This window comes from Rana temporaria, chromosome 7 (assembly GCF_905171775.1).
Source record: "Rana temporaria chromosome 7, aRanTem1.1, whole genome shotgun sequence".
NCBI lineage: Eukaryota > Metazoa > Chordata > Amphibia > Anura > Ranidae > Rana > Rana temporaria.
In genome coordinates this window covers 64,758,156-64,779,880 of record NC_053495.1, presented here as the reverse complement: position 1 = coordinate 64,779,880, position 21,725 = coordinate 64,758,156, and the positions used below count along the sequence as shown (strand labels likewise).

At 42.7% G+C, this 21,725-nt stretch overlaps 1 protein-coding gene across 1 annotated transcript in view; it reads left to right on the top strand.

Moving 5' to 3' along the window:
* The window catches only part of LOC120945381 (arf-GAP with dual PH domain-containing protein 1-like), a 50,502-nt gene that overhangs the window by 12,369 nt on the left and 16,408 nt on the right, over positions 1-21,725 (top strand). Inside the window, exons 3-7 of the mRNA XM_040359508.1 lie at positions 9,806-9,897; positions 10,099-10,181; positions 11,788-11,900; positions 17,459-17,605; positions 19,372-19,455. Coding sequence (XP_040215442.1) covers positions 9,806-9,897; positions 10,099-10,181; positions 11,788-11,900; positions 17,459-17,605; positions 19,372-19,455 — 519 coding nt within the window. The remainder of the gene's footprint in view (positions 1-9,805; positions 9,898-10,098; positions 10,182-11,787; positions 11,901-17,458; positions 17,606-19,371; positions 19,456-21,725) is intronic.

Genomic DNA, 21,725 nt, shown 5'->3' with positions numbered 1-21,725 from the left:
TGAAGCGAGCTTCATAACTTGCTTCTGAGCATGCGCGGGTTTAAAAACGTCGTTTTCATTTTAATTGACACAAAAAACGACGTTTTGAAAAACGACACAAAAAATTCGAGCATGTTCGATTTTTTATTTTTTTTGTCGTTTTTCAGAAGACATAAAACAACGTTTTCCCCACACACGGTCATTTTAAATGACGTTTTCAAAAACGTAGTTTTTTTTCATCACAAAAAACGACCGTCTGTACGTGGCATTAGAGCCAGTTCACATTGGGGCGACCTGGGATCCGACTTCAAGTCGCCCCAAGTCGCCCCAAGTCGTGCAGTCGAGAAAATGAATGGAAGTTAATGGGAGCCGTCTTAATGTACACTACAGCAGTCGCTCCGACTTCAGAAAAGGTTCCTGTACTACTTCAATCCGACTTCTAGGCGACTTGTACCCATTGATTTCAATGGAAGTTGCCTCAGAAGTCGGATCACTGTCTTAACTGAAGCAACAATACAGGAAGATAACATACATTTCTCAGGAAAACCCCTCCCTCCCCCTTCCTCCCACAGAGCTGAGTGTTGTTTGATTGGCCACTGGAAAGCCTCCTGTCCTGGAGGCGACTTGAAGTTGCCTTGTAAGTTGCCTGATGATTCATACTCAAGTCGTGAACAAGTTGCCTCCCAAAGTCGTGCTAGAAGTCGTGTTGCCCCTGTGTGAATGGGCTCTAACAAAAAAATTTATAAATGCATATTTTTTTTACCTGAAAACAAATTAGCATTTATAATTTTTTTGTAAAGGTAAACTTATTCTTTAAAATAATGGAGCGAATGGGATGTTGACGGTGCTTAAACACAAACAATATCAGAAAATTAAATTTTATAACAATTTATTTAAAACCTCAAAAATCGGTTTTTGTACATTACAAAATACATCATTTAAAAACAAATTGCCAGAGTGTCTAATTTGGGTTGCTGGAATTCCCCAATATTGAGCTACTGGTCGATTTAGAGATGTTGTTGGACCCAATATATTTTGCCGTAACCGGCTTCCTCAGGGGTTCCACAAGCGACCAGAATTTATAGAACCAGCTCTGAACAGAAAAATAGAAAATAACATATACGAAATTCATATATCGTAATTTCCATTAATTATATTTACATTACACATGTTGTATTTCCTTGAGGGGGATGCACTCTAACCTGACAGCCTGGAAAAAGTAGAAACTGACACCAATCTGCACGATGACCTGGACCCCAGGAACAGATCAGCCCCCAAAAGGGGGGAAAAAGGAATGCCTTCACCCGATGTGTCCGTGCTGCATAGAGGCATAGGCTGGACCATAGGGGAGGATAGGGACCGAACTGTAGGGAACACAACACACCTATTGAGCATAATGTTCCAATCATAAAAGAAAAAGAAATACTTCAATAAAAAATCACTGTTACTTACTAGCAAAGAGCAAGATTTTTAAGCACAAAAGACTGCCAGATAGCCTCGTCTTGTGTAATACAAGGGAAGAGGGGATGTATCCAATCCCACAGTGTTAAGAAAAACACAGAGGGCAAATAAGTTAGTATATCAGAGATAAGAAAAAAAGAAAAAAAGGAGAAAAGAAAAGAAAATTAATTTGTCATTAAAAAGTCATATATATTTAAGGTATGAGAATATATCACACCAATACCACTAGGGGTTGCTGGTTAACCAGGCACAAGAGATAGAGCAAAAGTATATGCAGAGAGTACTTAAAATAGCCAATGGGTTATTGGCCAGTGACAGAAAAAGATGAAGAAAGATAAGAGCAGCAAGCAAGTTGAGCAAGCTGTCTGGAGACAGGGGGTCATCACCTGTGTGTGGTCGCAGATCATCAAAAGCACGATGGGAAGCAGCAGAGTGGTGGAATAAGCTGGCTCCTTATAAACCCCCCCCCCCCCCCGCAAACCCGAGCGTCTGACGTCATCGGGCGTGCGCGGACAACTAACGCAAACGGCGCATGCGCCGGGTGGCCGAGATCTCCATATTGCCTACAACTCCCATGATCCCACGGGTCATCAACCCTGACAAGGATAGATGGGCGGGGATACGAATCCTTGGTGAAGTTAACCAGGAGCAGTGCAAAGCACAGGGGGAGGGCAGGGGGAGGAGGTTCGGCAGATGACACACAGCAACAGCGTCGCTGCAAACAATGGGCATTCAAAAGAAGCCCTTGTGTGTCCATACAGCCAAGCCAAAAAACGCCTCAAAGAGGCAGCAAAAGACAACATCGAGTACATTCTGACTGAGGTGTCCAGGACCAAGCGATCATGGGGACACACAGCCCAGATGGAGGGAGGGGGGGGGAAGGGGGGGGTGGGGGCAAAAAAAGGGAAAGGAAACAAAAAACAGACAAAAAAGTCTCCAAATGAACGGCTGGGTGTCATAAAGTGTCAGCTGCTAGATGGCCACAAGATGGCCAAGCAGAAATAAAACATCCCCTGTCAAGGAAAAACAACAATGACATCCAAAATGACATTTTAATTATGAACAACAGTATATACAAATTTATACAACATATATGAAGACACAATTGGTCAATATTTGTACATCAATGTTTGTAAATGTCTCGTAAAATTAGTATATTCTGACACAGAAGACTAATCTACCTCTACAGGGGAACGGCTAGAAAAAAATATAGTAGAATAAAAGAACAGAGGGGAAGGAAAGGAAAAAAAAAAAGGGAAAGAGAAAAGGGGAAAGAGAAAAGGGAAAAAAGGGGGATATTAGAATAAACAGAGGAGCAAGGAAAATTATTTTAAGGGACAAATAGGGCAAACAGATGATACGCAACTGGTCAGCTTCAAAATCCAAACTTAACAAGGCAAACTCTATACATCAGCAACAGTTTCCAGTTGGTACATCAGAATCAAGGAACATAGGGAAAGGGAAAACAGGGGAAAGAGAAAATATAAGATCTGCTAACATATATCAGGAAATGAATCACAGAAATGACTTGAAACTTATGTACTCATTGAGTCCCGGGTATCGGGTGGCATTCAAAGATTGAATCCACTTAGTTTCCAATTGTAGAAGTATACGGTCAATGCCACCGCCTCTTGCATGTTCAGGGACATGCTCAAGTGTGGTGAACTTGATCATTTCGAGCGCAAAATTGTGCTCTTTGCCCACGTGTCGACCTATGGCAGTAGTCATTAGTCGCCTACGTAGTGGGTCAACATGGTCCTTAATACGTATGAAAAACGGTCTTTTTGTCTTCCCGACATAAAAACAACCGCACAAACACTTGGCCAAGTACACCACTCCGATGGTTTGACAGGTAACCCTATGACGAATAGAGCGTGTCCCACCATTAGGGAGGGGGGTGCTTGTGCCACTCAAAATAAATTCACATATATTACACCTATTACAAGGGAAAGTTCCAAATTGAGATTTGCTTTTGTTGCCAAGAGGGTTGAAATGACTATGGACCAGTTGGTCTCTCAGAGAGGGGGCACGGCGGTACGTAATGTCTGGTCTCTTTTGGATGTATTTAACTACAGTTCCATCAGCTAGGAGAAGTGGCCAAAATTGTTCTAAGATACCTCTGAATTGGGAATAATGTTGGGAGTACTGTGTAATGACACGAGTAGGTTGCATAGTGTCCTTTGTTTTGGTGGAAAAAATAAGTTCCTGACGATTATGTTGAGCAGCTCTCTTATAGGCCTTCTTAAGAATTTTGCGGCTGTACCCTCTGTCCCTAAGGCGATGGTATAGATTTTTAGCAGCTATTTCGTAATCAGTTGTTTGTGCACAGTTCCTTTTGAGTCGTATGTACTGACTGTAGGGTATGCTATTGATAAGGGAATGGGGATGGCCACTTGAGGCGTGTAAGATGGTGTTGCCAGATGAGGGTTTTCGATAAAGAGAAGAATAAATACAGCCATCTGCATCAACGTAAATTTTAAGATCCAAAAAATTGATACTTTCTTGACTACATTCCATTGTAAATTTTAAATTATATAAGTTGTCTGCTAAGACTTTCATAAATTCTTCGAGTTCATCTTTAGTACCTGACCATAATACCAAGATGTCGTCGATGTACCTGTACCATGCGATGGCATGGGACAGGTACATCGAAAGATCATCTCTGGAAAAAAGTTCCTTCTCCCACCCCCCCAGGTATAGGTTGGCATACGATGGGGCACATTTTGTCCCCATCGCAACCCCCTGCACCTGGAGGTAGTGGGAGAGTCCAAACAAAAAAACATTACGTGTCAAAATAAATTTCAGAAATAGAAATAATTGATAAAATTACAGGATTTAATCTGGCGGATAGACCATCGGCGGTTTTACTATTAGATATTCCAATAACAATGGAAAAATATCAAAACTCGCTGTTAAGACACCTTATCACAGCTGCAAGAGCGTGTATCCCAGTCTTGTGGAAGCAGGAGATGTCTCCATCAAGAGCACAATGGCTCGCAAAAGTGTCAGAAATCCAACAAATGGAAAACCTAATTTTGACACTGAAAGATCAAGATGAGAGATATCAATCGATGTGGGCCCCATATGAGAGGTACAGGGAGGGGTTGGGGAGGGGGAGCGGGGAATAGCCAGCAGAATTTTTTTTTTTTTTTTTTATCCCGTTTTTTGATTTATTTATTTATTTATTTATTTTTTTGGGAAAGGAGTGGGGGTGGGAGAGGGTACTGATGCAAGAGAAAAAAAAAAGAAAGAGAGAAAAGAGAAAGGAAAAAGAAGGAAAAGAGAAGAAGTATTGCCGAAAAGGGATGGAAGCGAGAGGGGGAATGGTGGGGTACTTATCTTTTCCTTACCATCTCTCCAATAATTTGATGATATAGTTTATATAAGTGGTTGAACCACAATGTATAACCCTGTAAAGCAATGCTTGAAATAAATAAAGAATTAAAAAAAAAAAAAAATTTCAGGAGATCCAAGATGAAACAGTTATATGATTGAGCCAGAGTGCCCCTATCTTTCAAGATATTGCCAATAACTTCAATCCCTTTGTCATGAGGAATAGCATTATATAGACTTTCGACATCTATGGCTACTAGCCATGTGCCAGGGGGAACAGAGATCCCCTCAATGGTTTGCAGCAGGTCGATTGTGTCTTTGATGTACGAATTTAAAGATGTTACATGGGGATGAAGATAGTGATCCACCATTGCACTTGCATTTTTTTGTTTTTTTGATTTTTGAGGTTTTAAATAAATTGTTATAAAATTAAATTTTCTGATATTATTTGTGTTTAAGCACCGTCAACATCCCATTCGCTCCATTATTTTTCTCTATTATACCAGGGATGAGGTGCGATTTTTGTATCTGTGCTTGATTGGATCATAATCTTCTTCCTTCAAAATTTTATTCTTTAAAATGTTTGCCTATTCTAAAAAAGCAGTAAAAGCACTTCTAATTTAAACAAGCATCAGTTGTTATTGGGCTGTTAAAAACAGACTAAAATTCTACTTCATTGTCTTTGTGTCTTTTTTTTCAGTAGCTAAAAAAGATCAAGTATTTAGAATTAGCTAGATTTATATAGAGAATGTAAATGTCAAATTAAAGCACTCCCTGCGCTGAAAATATAGCTAATTATTTTTGGCTTTATAAGAAGTTTTCTTTTTTGGTGTATACTGTAAACTACAACATCATTTTTGTTTAGCATAGGTGGATTTGGAATTATGGTATTGATGGGGGCTGATGGGTTGGCTGGAGATGTGTTGTCTGAGTAAATTGGTCATAAAGGCACCTAGAATATAAAAGAATTCCATGATAAAGTATAATATTGGGGTTTCAGTGTTGGTTGGCACTGCAGAGAAAAATGATTTGGAGTACTAAGGCCTGGTTCACACTGATGCGGCACTGCGAGCCGCGTTTTGCGTGGGTGCGGCAGACCATGCATTTAAATGTTCTGCCATGCCTCCTGAAAAGCAGGGAAAGGTCTCTGCTCCATTTTTGGAATTGCAGCCCACCATTTCCAGTGCATGTGGCATGCCAGTAGGATTAATGGCACCCACACACATTTTCTTTTTTTTCTGTGCAGGTGGTTGCGGCTACAGAAACAGGTGCAGTCCTGCAGGGCAATCACCTGCACAGATGTGAACGTAGCCTTATGCTTGCAGAATGAGCAAACAGTGTGGCCACCCAGTGGAAAAAGCTTATTAAAAACTCTAGAATCCATCACTACAGTGGTCACCAGCTGGAGGAAGGAGGTCATCCTGATCCCCCTATATAGATCTTTAGTTATCCCTCATTTAGAATATGTGTCCAGTTCTGGAGATCTCACTTACAAAAAGCTGTTAATAAGATAGAAGGGGTTCAGAGATGGACAACAAAATTGGTGAAAGGTCTGAGGAATAAAACATATCAGGAATAAAAGTATAACTAAAGGCAAAACTTTTTTGGGGTTTTGGACAGAGTGGAGATGGATTGGAACACCTGTCAGTTCGATTACTGTCTATGCCGCTGTTAAGGCCCATACGCACGATAGGACTTTTTGACAACAAACTTCAAAATGAGCAGTTTTTTTCAAAAAATCCGACGTGTGTACGCTCCATCAGACAACCTTTTTTGGTTTTCGTCAGACAAAAGTTCGCTCTGTAAACAGACAAACTTTACGGCAACAAAACTCCTACGGTGCAAAGTCCTGCCGTGTGTACAGAAATCCATCGGACTTAAGTCCAAATTACAAACACGCATGCTCAGAACCAATGAAAAAGATCAGACAACAATACAGAAGTTGACCAAAAGATGGCGGTAAAGAGCTAAGAAACCACGTGATTTTGGGAAAGTTTGCTGAAAAAGTCCTGCCGTGTGTATGCATACCAAGTTCGCGGCCAACACCCTTCGAACAAAAATCCACGGAAAAGTTTGTTTGAAGTCCGATCGTGTGTATGAGGCTTTAGGGAGATCCTCCCTCTATTTGTCCTGTTTACTGTTATCATTAAACGTTCTAGTAAAGAAAATCTCAAACTTTGGGTTGTCCCCAGAAAAGTAATAGAGGGGAAATCTTCCAATGGGAACACTAGTTCTGGTGACCTGGGGGTCCCCAAGAGATTCCCCTAATTTGCAGAGATTTCCTCTCACTTGCTGTTTTGGTTATGGGAAAGGACGTGAAGGTAAATCTCCCCCATGGGACAAAGCTGGCAAAAATAAACCTTAGGGCCCTTTCACACGGGGCGGATCAGTAATGATCCGCCCCGTAAACTTCCGCTTGCTCAGCAGGGATCGCTCCGTTGATCCCCAATGAGCCGGGAGATGACTGGGCGGTCCCCGCACATTGTGCAGGGACTGCCCTGTCTTTTCTCCCCTTTCCCCTATGTGGGGATCGGATGAACACGGACCGTGTGTCCGTGTTCAACCGATCCGATCCGCAGACGGAAGGTAAAATAGGGTTTTCCTCCGTCTGCAGAATCGGATCATTGCGGAGGCGGGTGAGATCGGGTGTCAGCGGATATTCATCCGCTGACATCCGCAATCTCATAGGGACCAATGTATGTCTGTTTTTCATCCGCAAACGGATGGATGAAAAAGCGGACATATGGGCCCAGATTCACATACATTTGGGCGTAGCGTAGCGTAATCCATTTACACCACGCAGCCGCAAATTACTTGAGCAAGTGCCGTATTCGCAAAGCACTTGCTCCGTAATTTGCGGTGGCGTAGTGTAAATGGCCCGGAGTATGGCCGCGTAATTCAAAGGGGGCGGCTTGTATTCAAATTAAGCCCCCGCGCGGCTTGTATTCAAATTAAGCCCCCGCGTCGATTGAACTGCGCATGCGCCGGGCTGAAAAATAGCCCAGTGCGCATGCTCCAGCTCACGACGGAAAACGTCAATGACGCCGACGTGGGAATTTCGAATTACGCCGATGAGTCTGTAGATACACCGGCGTAACTCTTTTGAGAATCTGGCCCTACGTCCGCAAGTGTGAAAGGGGCCTTACAGGGGTTACAATCCTCCTTTACTCTATCCAAATTGGGAAAAAATCGTTTTGCTGAGGTTATGCAGGTTATCTCTGATCTAGCTCAAGTACCTATATCACCCATTCCATTAGTGTGCCTATTAGGCACAATTGATGCAAAAATGTATCCAATGTGTATTTACATTATGGTAACAAGGTTATTATACTTGGCTAGGAAGCTAATTGCCTGACTTTGGATGGCATCTACAGTGCCTACCAATACACCGTGGTTTGCTTATGTTAACTCCCTCTAATGCCGCGTACACACAATCAGATTTTTCATCGGAAAACTTTGGATGGATTTTCCGACGGAATTCCGCTCAAGCTTGGCTTGCATACACACGGTCACACAAAAGTTCTCTGAACTTTCGATCGTCAAGAACGTGGTGACGTACAACACTACAACGAGCCGAGAAAATTAAGTTCAATGCTTCCGAGCATGCGTTGAATTGTTTCCGAGCATGCGTTGGAATTTTGCGCGTTGGAATTGCTACAGACGATTGGAATTTTTTCCGTCTGAAAATTTGAGAACCAGCTCTCAAATTTTTGTTGGCGGAAATTCCAACAGGAAAAGTCCGATGGAGCCTACACACGGTCGGAATTTCCGACCAAAAGCTCACATCCAATTTTTTTTTTTCGAAAATTCCGACCATGTGTACAGGGCATTACTTAGAGATGAGCTAGCTTATCGCCATCAAAATTTTTCAAAGAAGTTAAATCTCATTTGGCAAAATTGGTTAGATAACCCTAGTCTTGCTCCCCCGCAGTTAGTGGTGGATAAATTGTTACAACTTTGAACCCACCAAAAGTTTTATTGGTTTTGATTTGCACTTGGGATTTTCTTTTTTCTTATATCCGAAAGTAGAAAAAAAACTGTTAACCTTTATAAAATGTTCATCAACAAGCTCTGGTTGTTTTGTTTATGTGTTTTCTTTTTGTTTGTTTTTTAAGAAAGAAAAAGAATCTCCATATGAGCTGAATATAATATGACTTATTTTATTTTTGTGGCGTTTGTGCTCTTGTTTTTGCTCTTGTTTTTATTTTTTGTATATTTTTTTGTATTTTTATTTGTATATTTTTTTGTATATTTTTCTCTTTGAAAGTGCAGTCACTGTGTGACATTATAAAAAAAAAACGCAAACAAATGGGGCCAACTTGATGGACCACTTCTTTTTCTTCTTCTTTTTCCTGCCGTCACTCTTCTGAGAACATTGTGGTGGACTGCGCAATTAGAATACATATGCTGTAATACAACTGTAGGATCTGCATCAAATGGCAGGGATCTTACTATAATGGCCCAAGCACATGTTAACACATCAATACAAGCAATGCTAGCTTAAGGATCTTCAATATACAGTGAAAACAATGGTGAACGGTGGCGTTAGATAGAAGTGATAGCATAAGATTGTATGACAACTGGAATAACTTTTAGGGTGGAACATGTAACATGTTCCCAATGTTGCAGCCACTGCCCGATCCCCCCCCCTTCCACGTGACAGCAGCACGGTTAGAAGTTCCCCATACTAGCTGTCACTTTTTGAAATCAGTGCCGCTGTGCGCGGCTCCGCCCACATGGCAGTGTCATTAATCAACACACCTCTATGTGTGAATGAACTACAATCCCCGATACCCTTTGCGGCTGTTGGTTTGTATTTCGGGATGTACAGGCACACAGATACACTGACAGATCTGTAGGAGACCCGCATGGCACCAGCAACCTGTATCCTTTTTTTTTTTAAAGTGAACTTATCATTTTAAATGTTTCAAATCATTGCTGTGTTTCCATTAGTTCAAGTAATAAACCCCAAATGTTTTGAACTTTTTTCCTTGTTTGCATTTGCTTATTTACCTGCTTCTTGCTTTCTCAGTTTCTACAAAAGCACGGAAATGATGCAGCCAAAGCAATATATGAGGCGTATGTCCCTGTGTATTTCTACAGACCCACACATTTAGACTGCCAGTAAGTAAACTGATCCTTTGACTTTACGAATGTCTCATCTGCTGTCAAGCAGAACATTCACAATATCTTATCATCCACTTATTTCCTTATCTTACTACTTTTTCTCTAGGCTTCTATTACTCTTTTAGTTTTCCCCTTATAATTCGAATGTTACATTATTGTTAATGTTTTTCTCATATGTTAACTTTTCCTCGTTTACAGCGTGTTGCGAGAGCAGTGGATACGAGCTAAATATGAACGTAAAGAATTCATGAAAAAGGACATTTCCGATGGCCTTCCCAAAGGTAAGAAGTGGTGGAGGGGTGGATGGCTGGTGGAGTTGGATAAACCCAAATACACATAGATACTAAAATGTATTGTGATTTTAAAGAACATTATGCACTTCTCCTGGAAGGTGTGATGATGAAAATATCAATAGCAAAACCAAAGAATGATATTTCAGAAATGCCATGAATTGAACATGCCATAGGATAATTTTTTTTTATTTTACTCTTATGTTTATCTAATTTTTTATTTATTTTTTCATAATAAAATGTTATTGAAAGATGTGGCACTATGACGGTAATAATAACACTTGCTAACATTTAAATGGGTAAGATATAGCCTCCACAAATTGATAGTGACAACATACAAATCTTATCCCTCAACAACTGTATAACACAAAGTTGAATAGTGGCACAATGATGAAGGGGGTTATGTACGAAAAGCAAATAAACTTTGCACTACAAGTGCAAACTACAAGTGCAAAGTGCACTTGAAATTGCACTGAAAGTGCACTTGGAAGTGCAGTCGCTATAAATCTGAGTGGTAGATCTGAAATGAGGGGAAGCTCTGCTGATTTTATCATCCAATCATGTGCAAGCTAAAATGCTGTTTTTTATTTTCCTTTCATGTCCCCCTCAGATCTACAGCGACTGCACTTCCAAGTGCACTTTCAGTTCAATTTCAAGTGCACTTTGCACTTGTAGAGCAAGGGAATTATCCCCAGAGCTGAGTTTGTATGGTGAAATTTCTCTTAGCAAACAATAACTTTGCTTGATTATGATCGAATGATAGAAGTTAGCAGATCTTCCCCCTCATTCACTAAAGTCTGGGGAAACTTCCCTTACAAAGTGAACAATGGGGTTGAGTTCCTAAAATTGGAGCACTCAGCATCTGGTGCAGCTGTGCATGGTAGCCAATCAGCTTATAACTTCAGCTTGTTCAATTAAACTTTGACAATAAAACCTGGAAACTGATTTGTTTCTATGCAGAGCTACACCAGACTTTGCACTGTCCAGTTTCAGTAAATCCCCTCCCCCATTTGCCCATAGTAAATCAAACCCTCTGTTCCCACTTCTTTTTGTTGGGTTTAAGTTTCAACTTGTTGGATTGACCTTTTATGACCCTCTGGCTTGTCTTGACTATTCACCCATCCATGTGCACTGGCTAGACTTTCAGCTTGAACTTGACTGTACTACAGGTACTACTTGATTTCCCTGGTTCTGATCTTTACATGTGTTGACTGTCCTTCCATAGCCCCTGTTGTCTTTTACCAATTAGATTTGATAATCCAGCACACAAGAACTTTGGGTTATCCGAGTATGAAATATACAAATAAGTCTTCCCCAAATACTGACAGCGATAGGTGAAGATCATTGTAACCATGGCCACCTAAACAGTGGTCAACCTTAGGATCATCTGATTGCTCCAACTTCATCTGCTTATATTAATTTTCCATCTTATGCTCAGTTTGAAATGCCCATGTTTGTGGCAGTGTTTAAGCATGGCATGTGTAAATGCTGGAACAGGATATTAGCAGAATTATGGTTTGTGTCTCTTGCAGTGGAATGTTATCAACCTAAAATAGTTGACACTTGATGTTAACAGAACTATTATGTTTCCTTGCAGGAGTAAAGGAGGGGACCTTAATGAAGCGAGGACGAGATAACGGGCAGTATTTTGCAAGAAGATTCGTCCTTACATTGCTAGATGGCACTTTAAAATACTTCATAAAAGCAGATGTGAGCAACTTCTTAACATCAGAAAAAATAGGACTAGTGATGTTTTAGCTAGTGTCTTTTAAAATGGACACTTAATGTGGTTATGAACATCAGACAATTATTTACTGACTTACTGTACCAATTAAAATAAATGACTAGTTAAAAATCTCCAATTTAGTTATTGCAGTACATTGTCAACAGTATAATTTCTCTCAATACCCACCCATTTGTAATCTCAACATTTCTCTCATCATCATGGTCACTAGCATCAGGGCCAGTGCCACCATAAGGCAGTTTGGCACTGTATGTCCTAGGGAACGCTTTGGGAGAAGTGGGGACTTGTGCTAGCAGGGGTAGAGGATATGAAATCTGACCACCAACCCCCCGCACAAGTCATCACTTCTCCCGAAATGCCCCATAGAACATACAGTATCCTCTTATTCCCCCCCAAAATCAAAGAGATGCTGGCTACTCCATAGGGAACAAACTGGCATTTAGGAACCTGGCAACCCTGATAGAGAAGCTAGGCAATCGCCCCAGGTGCCCATGTTATTGCCCCCTTGCCGGTCAAGTTAGTAAAGCTAGGTGGCTGAAGTTTTTTTGGAATTTGACTCCAGAACTCCAGGGCCAGTTCACACCACGAATCGCACAGGAACACATTGTGCGTTCCTGTGTGATTTACATGAGTTCAAGGTGCAGTGCAATTTCAGCCCATTCGCTTGAATGGGCTAAAGTTGTGTCAGACTGCACCAGTAGTTATAAAAATTACAGGAACTGGATCACATGGTACTACTGTACCATAAAACCTGCTCCAGGCAAACGTGTTACGCTTGCAACCTGTGTTCGGGGTGTCATTGATATTGACACCCACTGCAGATCGCAACTGCAGTGCGTTTTGAACTTGTGGTGCAGGAAGCGCACATGGAAAACAGGTTTTCCGCACTGTGAACTGGCGCTGGATTTGCAGACCTTTGTTATTTTGTTCCCACAAAAAGCAGGACAGTTGAGAAGTATTGATGATTGATTTGTATTAGAAGGAGGGGGAGGATTTGTGTTTGGGGGGAGGTTTTATACTGGGAAGGGGGATTTGTGTGGGAGGATTTATGACGGAACTGGGCAACGGACTTGTGCTGGCTTATGGGATTGGGGGAAAAGAGGATTTGAGCAGGAAGGGGGATTTGGGGCTGGTGTATTTGTGCTTGGATGAGGATTTGTGTTGGGAGTGGGTATTTAGGGGTTGGAAAAAGATTTGTGATGGGAAGAGGGGTTTAGGGGAGAGAATTTGTGCTAGAAATATGAAAAAGATTTACACTGGGACTGGAAGGAAGATCTGTGCTAGAAGGAGGATTTGTGCTGGGGGGATTTGGAGAGCGGGTATTGGGTGGGAGAGGATTTGTACTGGAATGGGGGGGGGGTTTGTGCTGGGAGGGAGGATTTGGGGGTTGGAAGAGGATTTATTCTGAGAGGGGAATTAGAGGGAAGGATAATTTGTGCTGGGGATGAGGATTGGGAAGGGGAATTGAGAGCTGTGAGGATAAGTGCTAGGATGAGGAAGAAGGGGGGGGGATTGTGCTGGGACTGGGGGGGGATTTGGGGAGGCTGTTTTTTTTTTATTGGGGGGTTAGTGGGTATTTTTGCTGAAAAGGTGAAGTTGGGGCACGACATGATTTTGTACTCTCCTTACCACTACATTCTGTACATTACACACTCCCGTCCTCTACATTCTGTACATTACACACTCCTGTCCCCTACATTCTGTGCATAACACTCCTGTCCCCTGCATTCTGTGCATTACACTCTCCTGTCCCCTGCATTCTGTGTATTACACACCCCTGTTCACTGCATTCTGTGCATTACACACTCCTGTCCACTGCATTCTGTGCATTACACTCCTGTCCACTGCATTCTGTGCATAACACTCCTGACCCCTCCATTCTGTGCATTACACTCCTGTCTCATGCATTCTGTGCATAACACTCTTGCCCCCTCTATTCTGTGCATTACACTCATGTCTCCTGCATTCTGTGCATTAAACCCCTGTCCCCTGCATTTTGTGCACAACGCTCCTGTATCCTGTGTGCATTACACACTCCTGTATTCTGTGCATAACACCTTTGTCCCCTGCATTCTGTGCATTACACTCCTGCATAACACTCCTGCCCCCTCCATTCTGTGCATTATACCCCTGTCTCCTGCATTCTGTGCATAACACACCAGTCCCCTGCATTCTGTGCATAACACCACTGTCCCCTGCATTCTGTGCATTACACTCTTGTCCCCTGTATTATGTGCATTACACACTCCTGTTCCCCGCATTCGGTGCATAACACTCCTGTCTCCTGCATTCTATGCATAACACATGTCCCCTGCATTCTGTGCATTACACTCCTGTCCCTGTCCCCTGCATTCTGTGCATTACACTCCTGTCCCCTGCATTCTGTGCATTACACTCCTGCCCCCTGCATTCTGTGCATTACACACTCCTGTCCACTGCATTCTGTGCATAACACTCCTGACCCCTTCATTCTGTGCAATAAACTCCTGATCCATCCATTCTGTGCATTACACTCCTGTCTCCTGCATTCTGTGCATAACACTCTTGCCTCCTCTATTCTGTGCATTACAATCATGTCTCCTGCATTCTGTGCATTAAACCCCTGTCCCCTGCATTTTGTGCACAACACTCCTGTATCCTGCATTCTGTGCATTACACACTCCTGTATTCTGTGCATAACACCATTGTCCCCTGCATTCTGTGCATTGCACTCTTGTCCCCTGCATTCTGTGCATTGCACTCTTGTCCCCTGCATTCTGTGCATTACACTCTTGTCCCCTGCATCCTGTACATTACACTCCTGTCCCCCGCATACTGTGCATTATACCCCTGTCTCCTGCATTATGTGCATAACACAACTGTCCCCTGCATTCTGTGCATTACTCTCTTTTCCTCTGAATTCTGTGCATTAGGCCCCATACACACGGGAGGATTTATCCGCGGATACGGTCCAGCGGACCGTTTCCACGGATAAATCCTCTCGAGGATTTCCGCGGATTTCTATGCGATGGAGTGTACTCACCATCGCATTGAAATCCGCGCCGAAATCCTCTGGCGATGACGTGTCGCTCCGTCGCCGCGGCGACGTGCGCGACGCTGTCATATAAGGAATTCCACGCATGCGTCGAATCATTACGACGCATGCGGGGATCCCTTCGGACGGATGGATCCGGTGAGTCTATACAGACCAGCGGATCCATCCGTTGGGATGGATTCCAGCAGATAGATTTGCTTGGCATGTCAGCAAATATTCGATCTGCTGAAATCCATCCCAGGGGAGAAATATCCGCGGAAACAGATCCGCTGGAGTGTACACACCATAGGATCTATCCGCTGAAACCCATTTGCTGGGATTTTTCAGCGGATGGATTCTATCGTGTGTATGGGGCCTTACACACTCCTGTTCCCTGCATTCTGTGCATAACACCCCTGTCCCCTGCATTCTGTGCATTACACTCTTGTCCCCTGCATTCTGTGCATTACACACTCCTGTTCCCCGCATTCGGTGCATAACACTCCTGTCTCCTGCATTCTGTGCATTACACTCCTGTCCCCTGCATTCTGTGCATTACACTCCTGTCCCCTGCATTATGTGCATTACACTCCTGTCCCCTGCATTCTGTGCATAACACTCCTGTCTCCCGCATTCTTTGAATTACACTCCTGTTCTCTGCATTCTGTGCATTACACTCCTGTCTCCTGCTTTTTGTGTTGGGAGGTATGCATTTTCCAAAGCTGCACAGCATGGAAGTTTTTGTTTGCCTCACCTGTCAGCTGCCCCATAGCCAGTGAGGGGAAGTGGGGAATACATAACTCTACCCCCTTGTTACACACTGTTGTTTCGTGCCAGCTCAGTTCAAATTTTTAATGCTGTGTGCTGTCCTTCTCAAATTATGATCACAACATAAAGAAGGTACCAGCGAGATTGCAGACCAGTGGCGGTGCGTCCTTAAGGGCACAGGAGCGCAGCCCCCCCCTCTCCTGTCACTCTCTAATTACTATAGATAGATTCATGCATTGCATGAATCTATCTATGGTCGGTGCTGACACCCCCTATTCAGGTGTCCGGACCCTTTTTGCTCACCGGGCACCTGAATTACAGTGGTGGGGTTGTATTTTGGAAGCACCTGATTAGAGCCTTTTGCTCTAATAGGCATCCAAAAAAGTGAGAAGCGGGCACAATGCTGTGTGTTGCTTCTCACTCAGCTCAATGTTATCAAAGCCAAAGGAATTCACTTTGCTAACATTGACCCGCCTATCAGCCAATCAGGTTGCCGGGTCTGTTACCGGTTGCCTGATTGGCTGAAACATCAGGCGCTGTGATTGGACGCCTATCAGGCATCAAATCATAGGAGAGGAGGATGGAGGGGAGATGACGCATAGAGAGGAGAAGACACCGCTCGCCATCACCGGCTGGCGGGATCACAGTGGCAGCATTGGATGACACAGTGGCAGCATTGGATGGCACAGTGGGAGCATTTGATGGCACAGTGGCAGCATTGGGAGCATTTGATGGCACAGTGGCAGCACTGGATGGCACAGTGGGAGCATTTGAGGGCACAGTGGCAGCTTTGGATGGCACAGTGGCAGCTTTGGATGGCACAGTGGCAGCTTTGGATGGCACAGTGGCAGCGTTTGATGAGCACGGTGACTGCGTTTGATGGCACAGTGGCGGTATTTGATGGCACAGTGGCTGCGTTTCATGGCACAGTGGCTGCGTTTCATGGTTCAGCGAGGCTGCAATTGATGTTTGCGCATTTGTTAGCGCCCCCCCCCCCAAAAAAAAAATTTTTTGAGCACCACCTGCCACTGTTGTAGACAGTGGTTGGGGGGGAACCAAAATACACCTTCGCCTGTGTAGACAAAAATCCTTGCACCGGCACTCACTAGCATTATATTAGATTGGCTGAACAAATAGAAGAATAAACACGTTTTATTAGCTACTGTTAGCTGCAGATCTACTCCATTCTGAAGTAACTTCAATTGTCACTACCCAAGATAAGTGCTTTGGCTTTGGTTTTGCAACTTGAATCAGAGGTTTCACAACATTAAAATAACAGACGTATGCTTGCTTAAATAAGCCTTAAACATCAGCTACATACTAGAAGTTCTGTATATGTCAGTGTTTATTCTGAATCTTCATTGGCATCACACAACACCCACATATAGCACACATAACATATACGTTCTTTAAAGTAAAAGGATTTGTAGAAAGGTAACTATATTCACCTACTATGTAACTATATTCCTAGTTATCATGCAAGACACCTGTATAACAAGTAACATGGATGTCAATGTTAGCCTCCTACTGAAAATGCCAGTTGGCTAGCTGTCTCTGGTATGGTTTCTACAATGCAGAATGCCCGCTGCATAAATAGGGATGCCAAACACAACTGAATGCTATTTTGCACTTTCCCCTTCTTTAGATACAATGTATAAAATGCATTAAATATAAAATAACTTGCTTAGCAAATATGAATCAATGTGCTGCATTCCTTTAACTTTCATTTGTCTTCATTTTTAGGCCAAGGAACCAAAAGCTGTAATTAAAATTGACAGTATTAATGCCACTTTTCAGCCAGAAAAAATGAAACAAAATAATGGCTTACAGATCACATACATCAAGGATAACAAGACCAGAAATATGTTTGTGTACCACAATCATGGACAGGTAAAATGTTTATTTTTGAAGATATCTAATTATCCAGTAAAGACTGGGTACATTAGCTACTGCAGAGACTTAATATCATAATTGCTTAGCAACTGTAGAGATAACATATGAGCTGTACAAAGCATGCATTGTTTTCAATAAATCATCTGACACATTGATTTGCATCATGCAAAGGACTAATGAAGCACAACTACTACATAGCTCTGCAGGAAGCAAAGCCTGTATATGTAGTGAGAAAATAAGACTGTTCCTCTGCACATACACTACAGTGCAAAGGTCTTAAAGGGTCACTAAAGGAAAACATTTTTTTAGCTAAATAGCTTTCTTTACCTTACTGCAGTCCTGGTTTCATGTCCTCATTGTTCGTTTTTGCTGTAATCCTTCTCTGTTCTGAACACTTCCTGGTTGTCTGTTTCCTGATGAAAAAAGTCACGGGAGCTTTCTCTTTGTGGTCACTAATCAAGGAGGTGTGATTACTGTGTGTCTAAAACCCCTCAACACCAATCAATTTCGTTTTTCAAACCATCACTGCCCTGTATTGGCTCATGCAAAAACTAAACTGAAACTGTAGGTACATTATATGATTGATTTTTATCTATTTTTAATCATATTTAAAAGGAATCAGTTAACTATTATTAGCTAGATTCACAGAGAGTTACGGCGGCGTATTAGTAGATACCCCGTCGTAACTTTGAATCTACGCCGTCATAAATTTAAGCGTATTCTGGAAACCAGATACGCTTAAATTAGGCTAAGATACGAGCGGCGTAAGTCTCCTACGCCTTCGTATCTTAGGGTGTATATTTACCCTGGCCGCTAGGTGGCGCTTTCGTTGTTTGCAGCTTTGAATATGCAAATGAGCAAGATACGCCAATTCACGAACGTACGTGTGCCTGTCGCAATTAGTTACGCCGTTTACGTTAGAGATACGCCGGCGTAAAGATAAAGCTGCTCCCTAGGTGGCGCAGCCCATGCAAGGAATGGACGTCGGAACAGGCCTATCTTTTTATGTCGTTTGCGTAAGTCGTACGCGAATAGGGCTGTACGTAAGTTACGTTCACGTCGTAGGCAGTGTTCGACGTATCTTAGGCATTTTATCCGACCCATGCGCACTGAGATTCTTTCACGAACGGCGCATGCGCCATTTTTAAAAAAACGTCAAATACGTGGGGTCACACTAAATTTAAATAAAACACGCCCACATCATCCACATTTGAATTAGGCAGGCTTATGCCGGAACCACATACGCTACGCCGCCGTAACTTAGGGCGCAAGTTCTTTCTGAATATGGAACTTGCGCCCTAATTTACGGCGGCGTAACGTATATGAGATACGTTACGCCCGCCGACAGATACACTCTTGTATCTGAATCTGGCTATATGTCTCTATACCCTGTAAACAGTCATTTTAGCAAAAACTTTTTTTTCCTTTACAACTCCTTTAAGCTGGGTACACACGGGTACACATGGGCTGAAAATAGTTGATTAATCAGGAACCGGCTGATTTTTTTAGCCCGTGTGTAGAGCTCCTTATCTGACAGAAGCATCTAACAAGCATGCTGGAAAACCAGCATCCGATCAGTGCTTGCAGCCAATAGCTGCAAGCTCTGATCACTGTGTGCTGGCAGGGGAGCGAGTGAACACAGTATTTCAAGGACATAGTTGAATAGACAGCTACATAAACAGGTAGGAGTCTGCTATAGGAGGGGTTTGTTTCTTTCTCAACAAAATTGGAGTTACTCTTTAAATATATTTTTGCTTTTGCAGGAAATTGTTAGCTGGTTTAATGCTATCCGCGCTGCACAGTTTCATTATATGAAAGTTGCATTTCCCATAGCTCCTGACAAAGAGGTAAGTGAGGAAAATAATGCCATTGGGTACATTGGAAATTCAAACATGCAGCTTTTTTTTGTGAAAGGGTTCTCTTATCTGATAGGATCTTGAGCATGACAGCACAGATATGGCAAGCTTTATTGTGTCTCTAATTTAAAACTAGCCATAAACAAGCTGGACCAGGTAACAATCTCACTTCTTCCTGACAATGGCAAAATAAATAAAAAATGAAAAAAATCCAGGGGCACTTGACAAAGGATTAGACCTGACATAAAGCCATCTGGAGTGGATGGTGATACAATTAGTATCACTTAAAAAACATTATTTTCTCTTCATGGTTCATGAAAAAAAAAAAAAAGTTTCAGGTAAAAAGACTGGTGATCACTTTATTTTGTTAGCGGAGGAGTCCCACTGTCAGAATACAATGTCACTGTGGGAGGGGGGGAATCATATATCCACCTGGCTTGTGTGATGGAGAAATGTTTCGCTGATCTGGCAGCCCCCCTGGCTGATTGAAAAAAAAAACTAGTCATCTATAGCCAGCTTAAGATGACGTCACCTAGAATCCTAATGAATGAATGAATGAATGAATGAATGAAAAAACGTATAAAGCGCGGCGCATGCGAACTGAATCGCCTCTGGGCGCTAGTTTTTCGTGTCTCATGACATCAAAAGAGCAGAGTTTTGATCTGTCTTCTGAAAATCAGGTGGTTTTCCTCCAACCGAATGCTGGTTGGTAAAGCGTTCCATAGTCTAGGACCCTGAAAAGCAAACCTTCTTTCTCCTTTGGACTTGTATTTGGTTTTTGGTACCCTGACCAGATTTTGGTCGGTGGATCGCAGAACGCGATTCGAATTGTGAGGTTCTATCTTGTCGCAAAGATATTGCGGAGCCTTCCCATGGATGCACTTGTGTGTTAGGCAGAGTGCTTTAAATGCAATTCTGTCTTTTACTGGCAGCCAGTGAAGGGTTCTCAACGAAGGTGAGATTGATTCCCATTTTTTTTTCCCAGTCACCAGTCTGGCGGCCGTATTCTGAACGACTTGCAGACGGGAGATTTGGTACTTTGGGAGTCCGAGGTACAGGGCGTTAGCATAGTCCAGTCTGGAATTCACGATTGTTCCCACCACGACTGCTACGTCTTCTTTGGGGATAAATGGAATAAGTCTGCGTAGTAGGCGCAACAGATGGTGCGCTCCGCTGACTACAGACCCTATTTGTGCGTCCATTGTCATGAAGGTGTCGAAGATGACCCCGAGACTTTTGACTTTGGAGCTAGGGGTGATGATTTGACCCAGAATGGGCGGGGGTGTCCAGGTTGTTGCCAGTTGACTCTTTCGGCTGGCGTGAAACATAAGGAGTTCTGTTTTTGAACTGTTGAGTTTAAGATAACTCTTTGTCATCCAGTTTTCTATCAAAGAGAGACATTTCTCTAAACTGGGATGATGATCCTTTTTGTTGCAGATGCGAAAATACAGTTGCGTATCGTCTGCATAAGAGTGATAGAGTAGTTCTTGGCTACTGATAATATCAAAGAGAGGGCGAAGATAGATGTTGAAAAGCACCGGTGACAGGGGGGATCCTTGGGGGACTCCACATCACACCGTGCGCTTTTCCGACGTGAAAGAACCCAATTTAACTGTTTGTGATCGGTTTTCAAGAAAGGAAGAAAACCATGGTAAATCACCTTCTGCGACTTCTGCTACCTTGGCTAGTCGCATCAGTAACAGTTTGTGGTCTACCGTGTCAAAGGCTGCGCTTAGGTCCAGCAGAACCAGGAGACAAGATTCTCCTTCGTCTGCGGCCTCGAGGGCATCGTCCCATATTTTGAGTAAGGCCGTTTCTGTCCCGTGTCCGGGACGGAAGCCTGATTGTAATGGATCCAGTAGATTGTGGGTATCTAGATGCTGTTGCAGCTGTTGTACCACTACTTTCTCCATTATCTTGGAGAGAACATTTAGGCCTGTTATGGGACGGCTAATGATTTGTTTACGTCCAAAGTCTTCCAATATGTGTGTTTTCATTGAAGTTATTATGTTCAGTGAAGCAAATAGAAATAGAGAAGAGTTAGATTTAAAGTAGAACTATGATTATTTTTTAACATTTTATTTTATTTCCCAGAGGACCAAATGCATTTAGCACTTAGGTCCTGTAATGACTGGTGGCCCATTGTTCCTAAAACACACCTCTTAATGCTGGCTGTAGTCCCACTTTCTTTTGAAGCCCAAATCATGGGCACCCTGCCCACTGATGAATCATCAGTGCTGCTTATTCATTCATAATAGTAA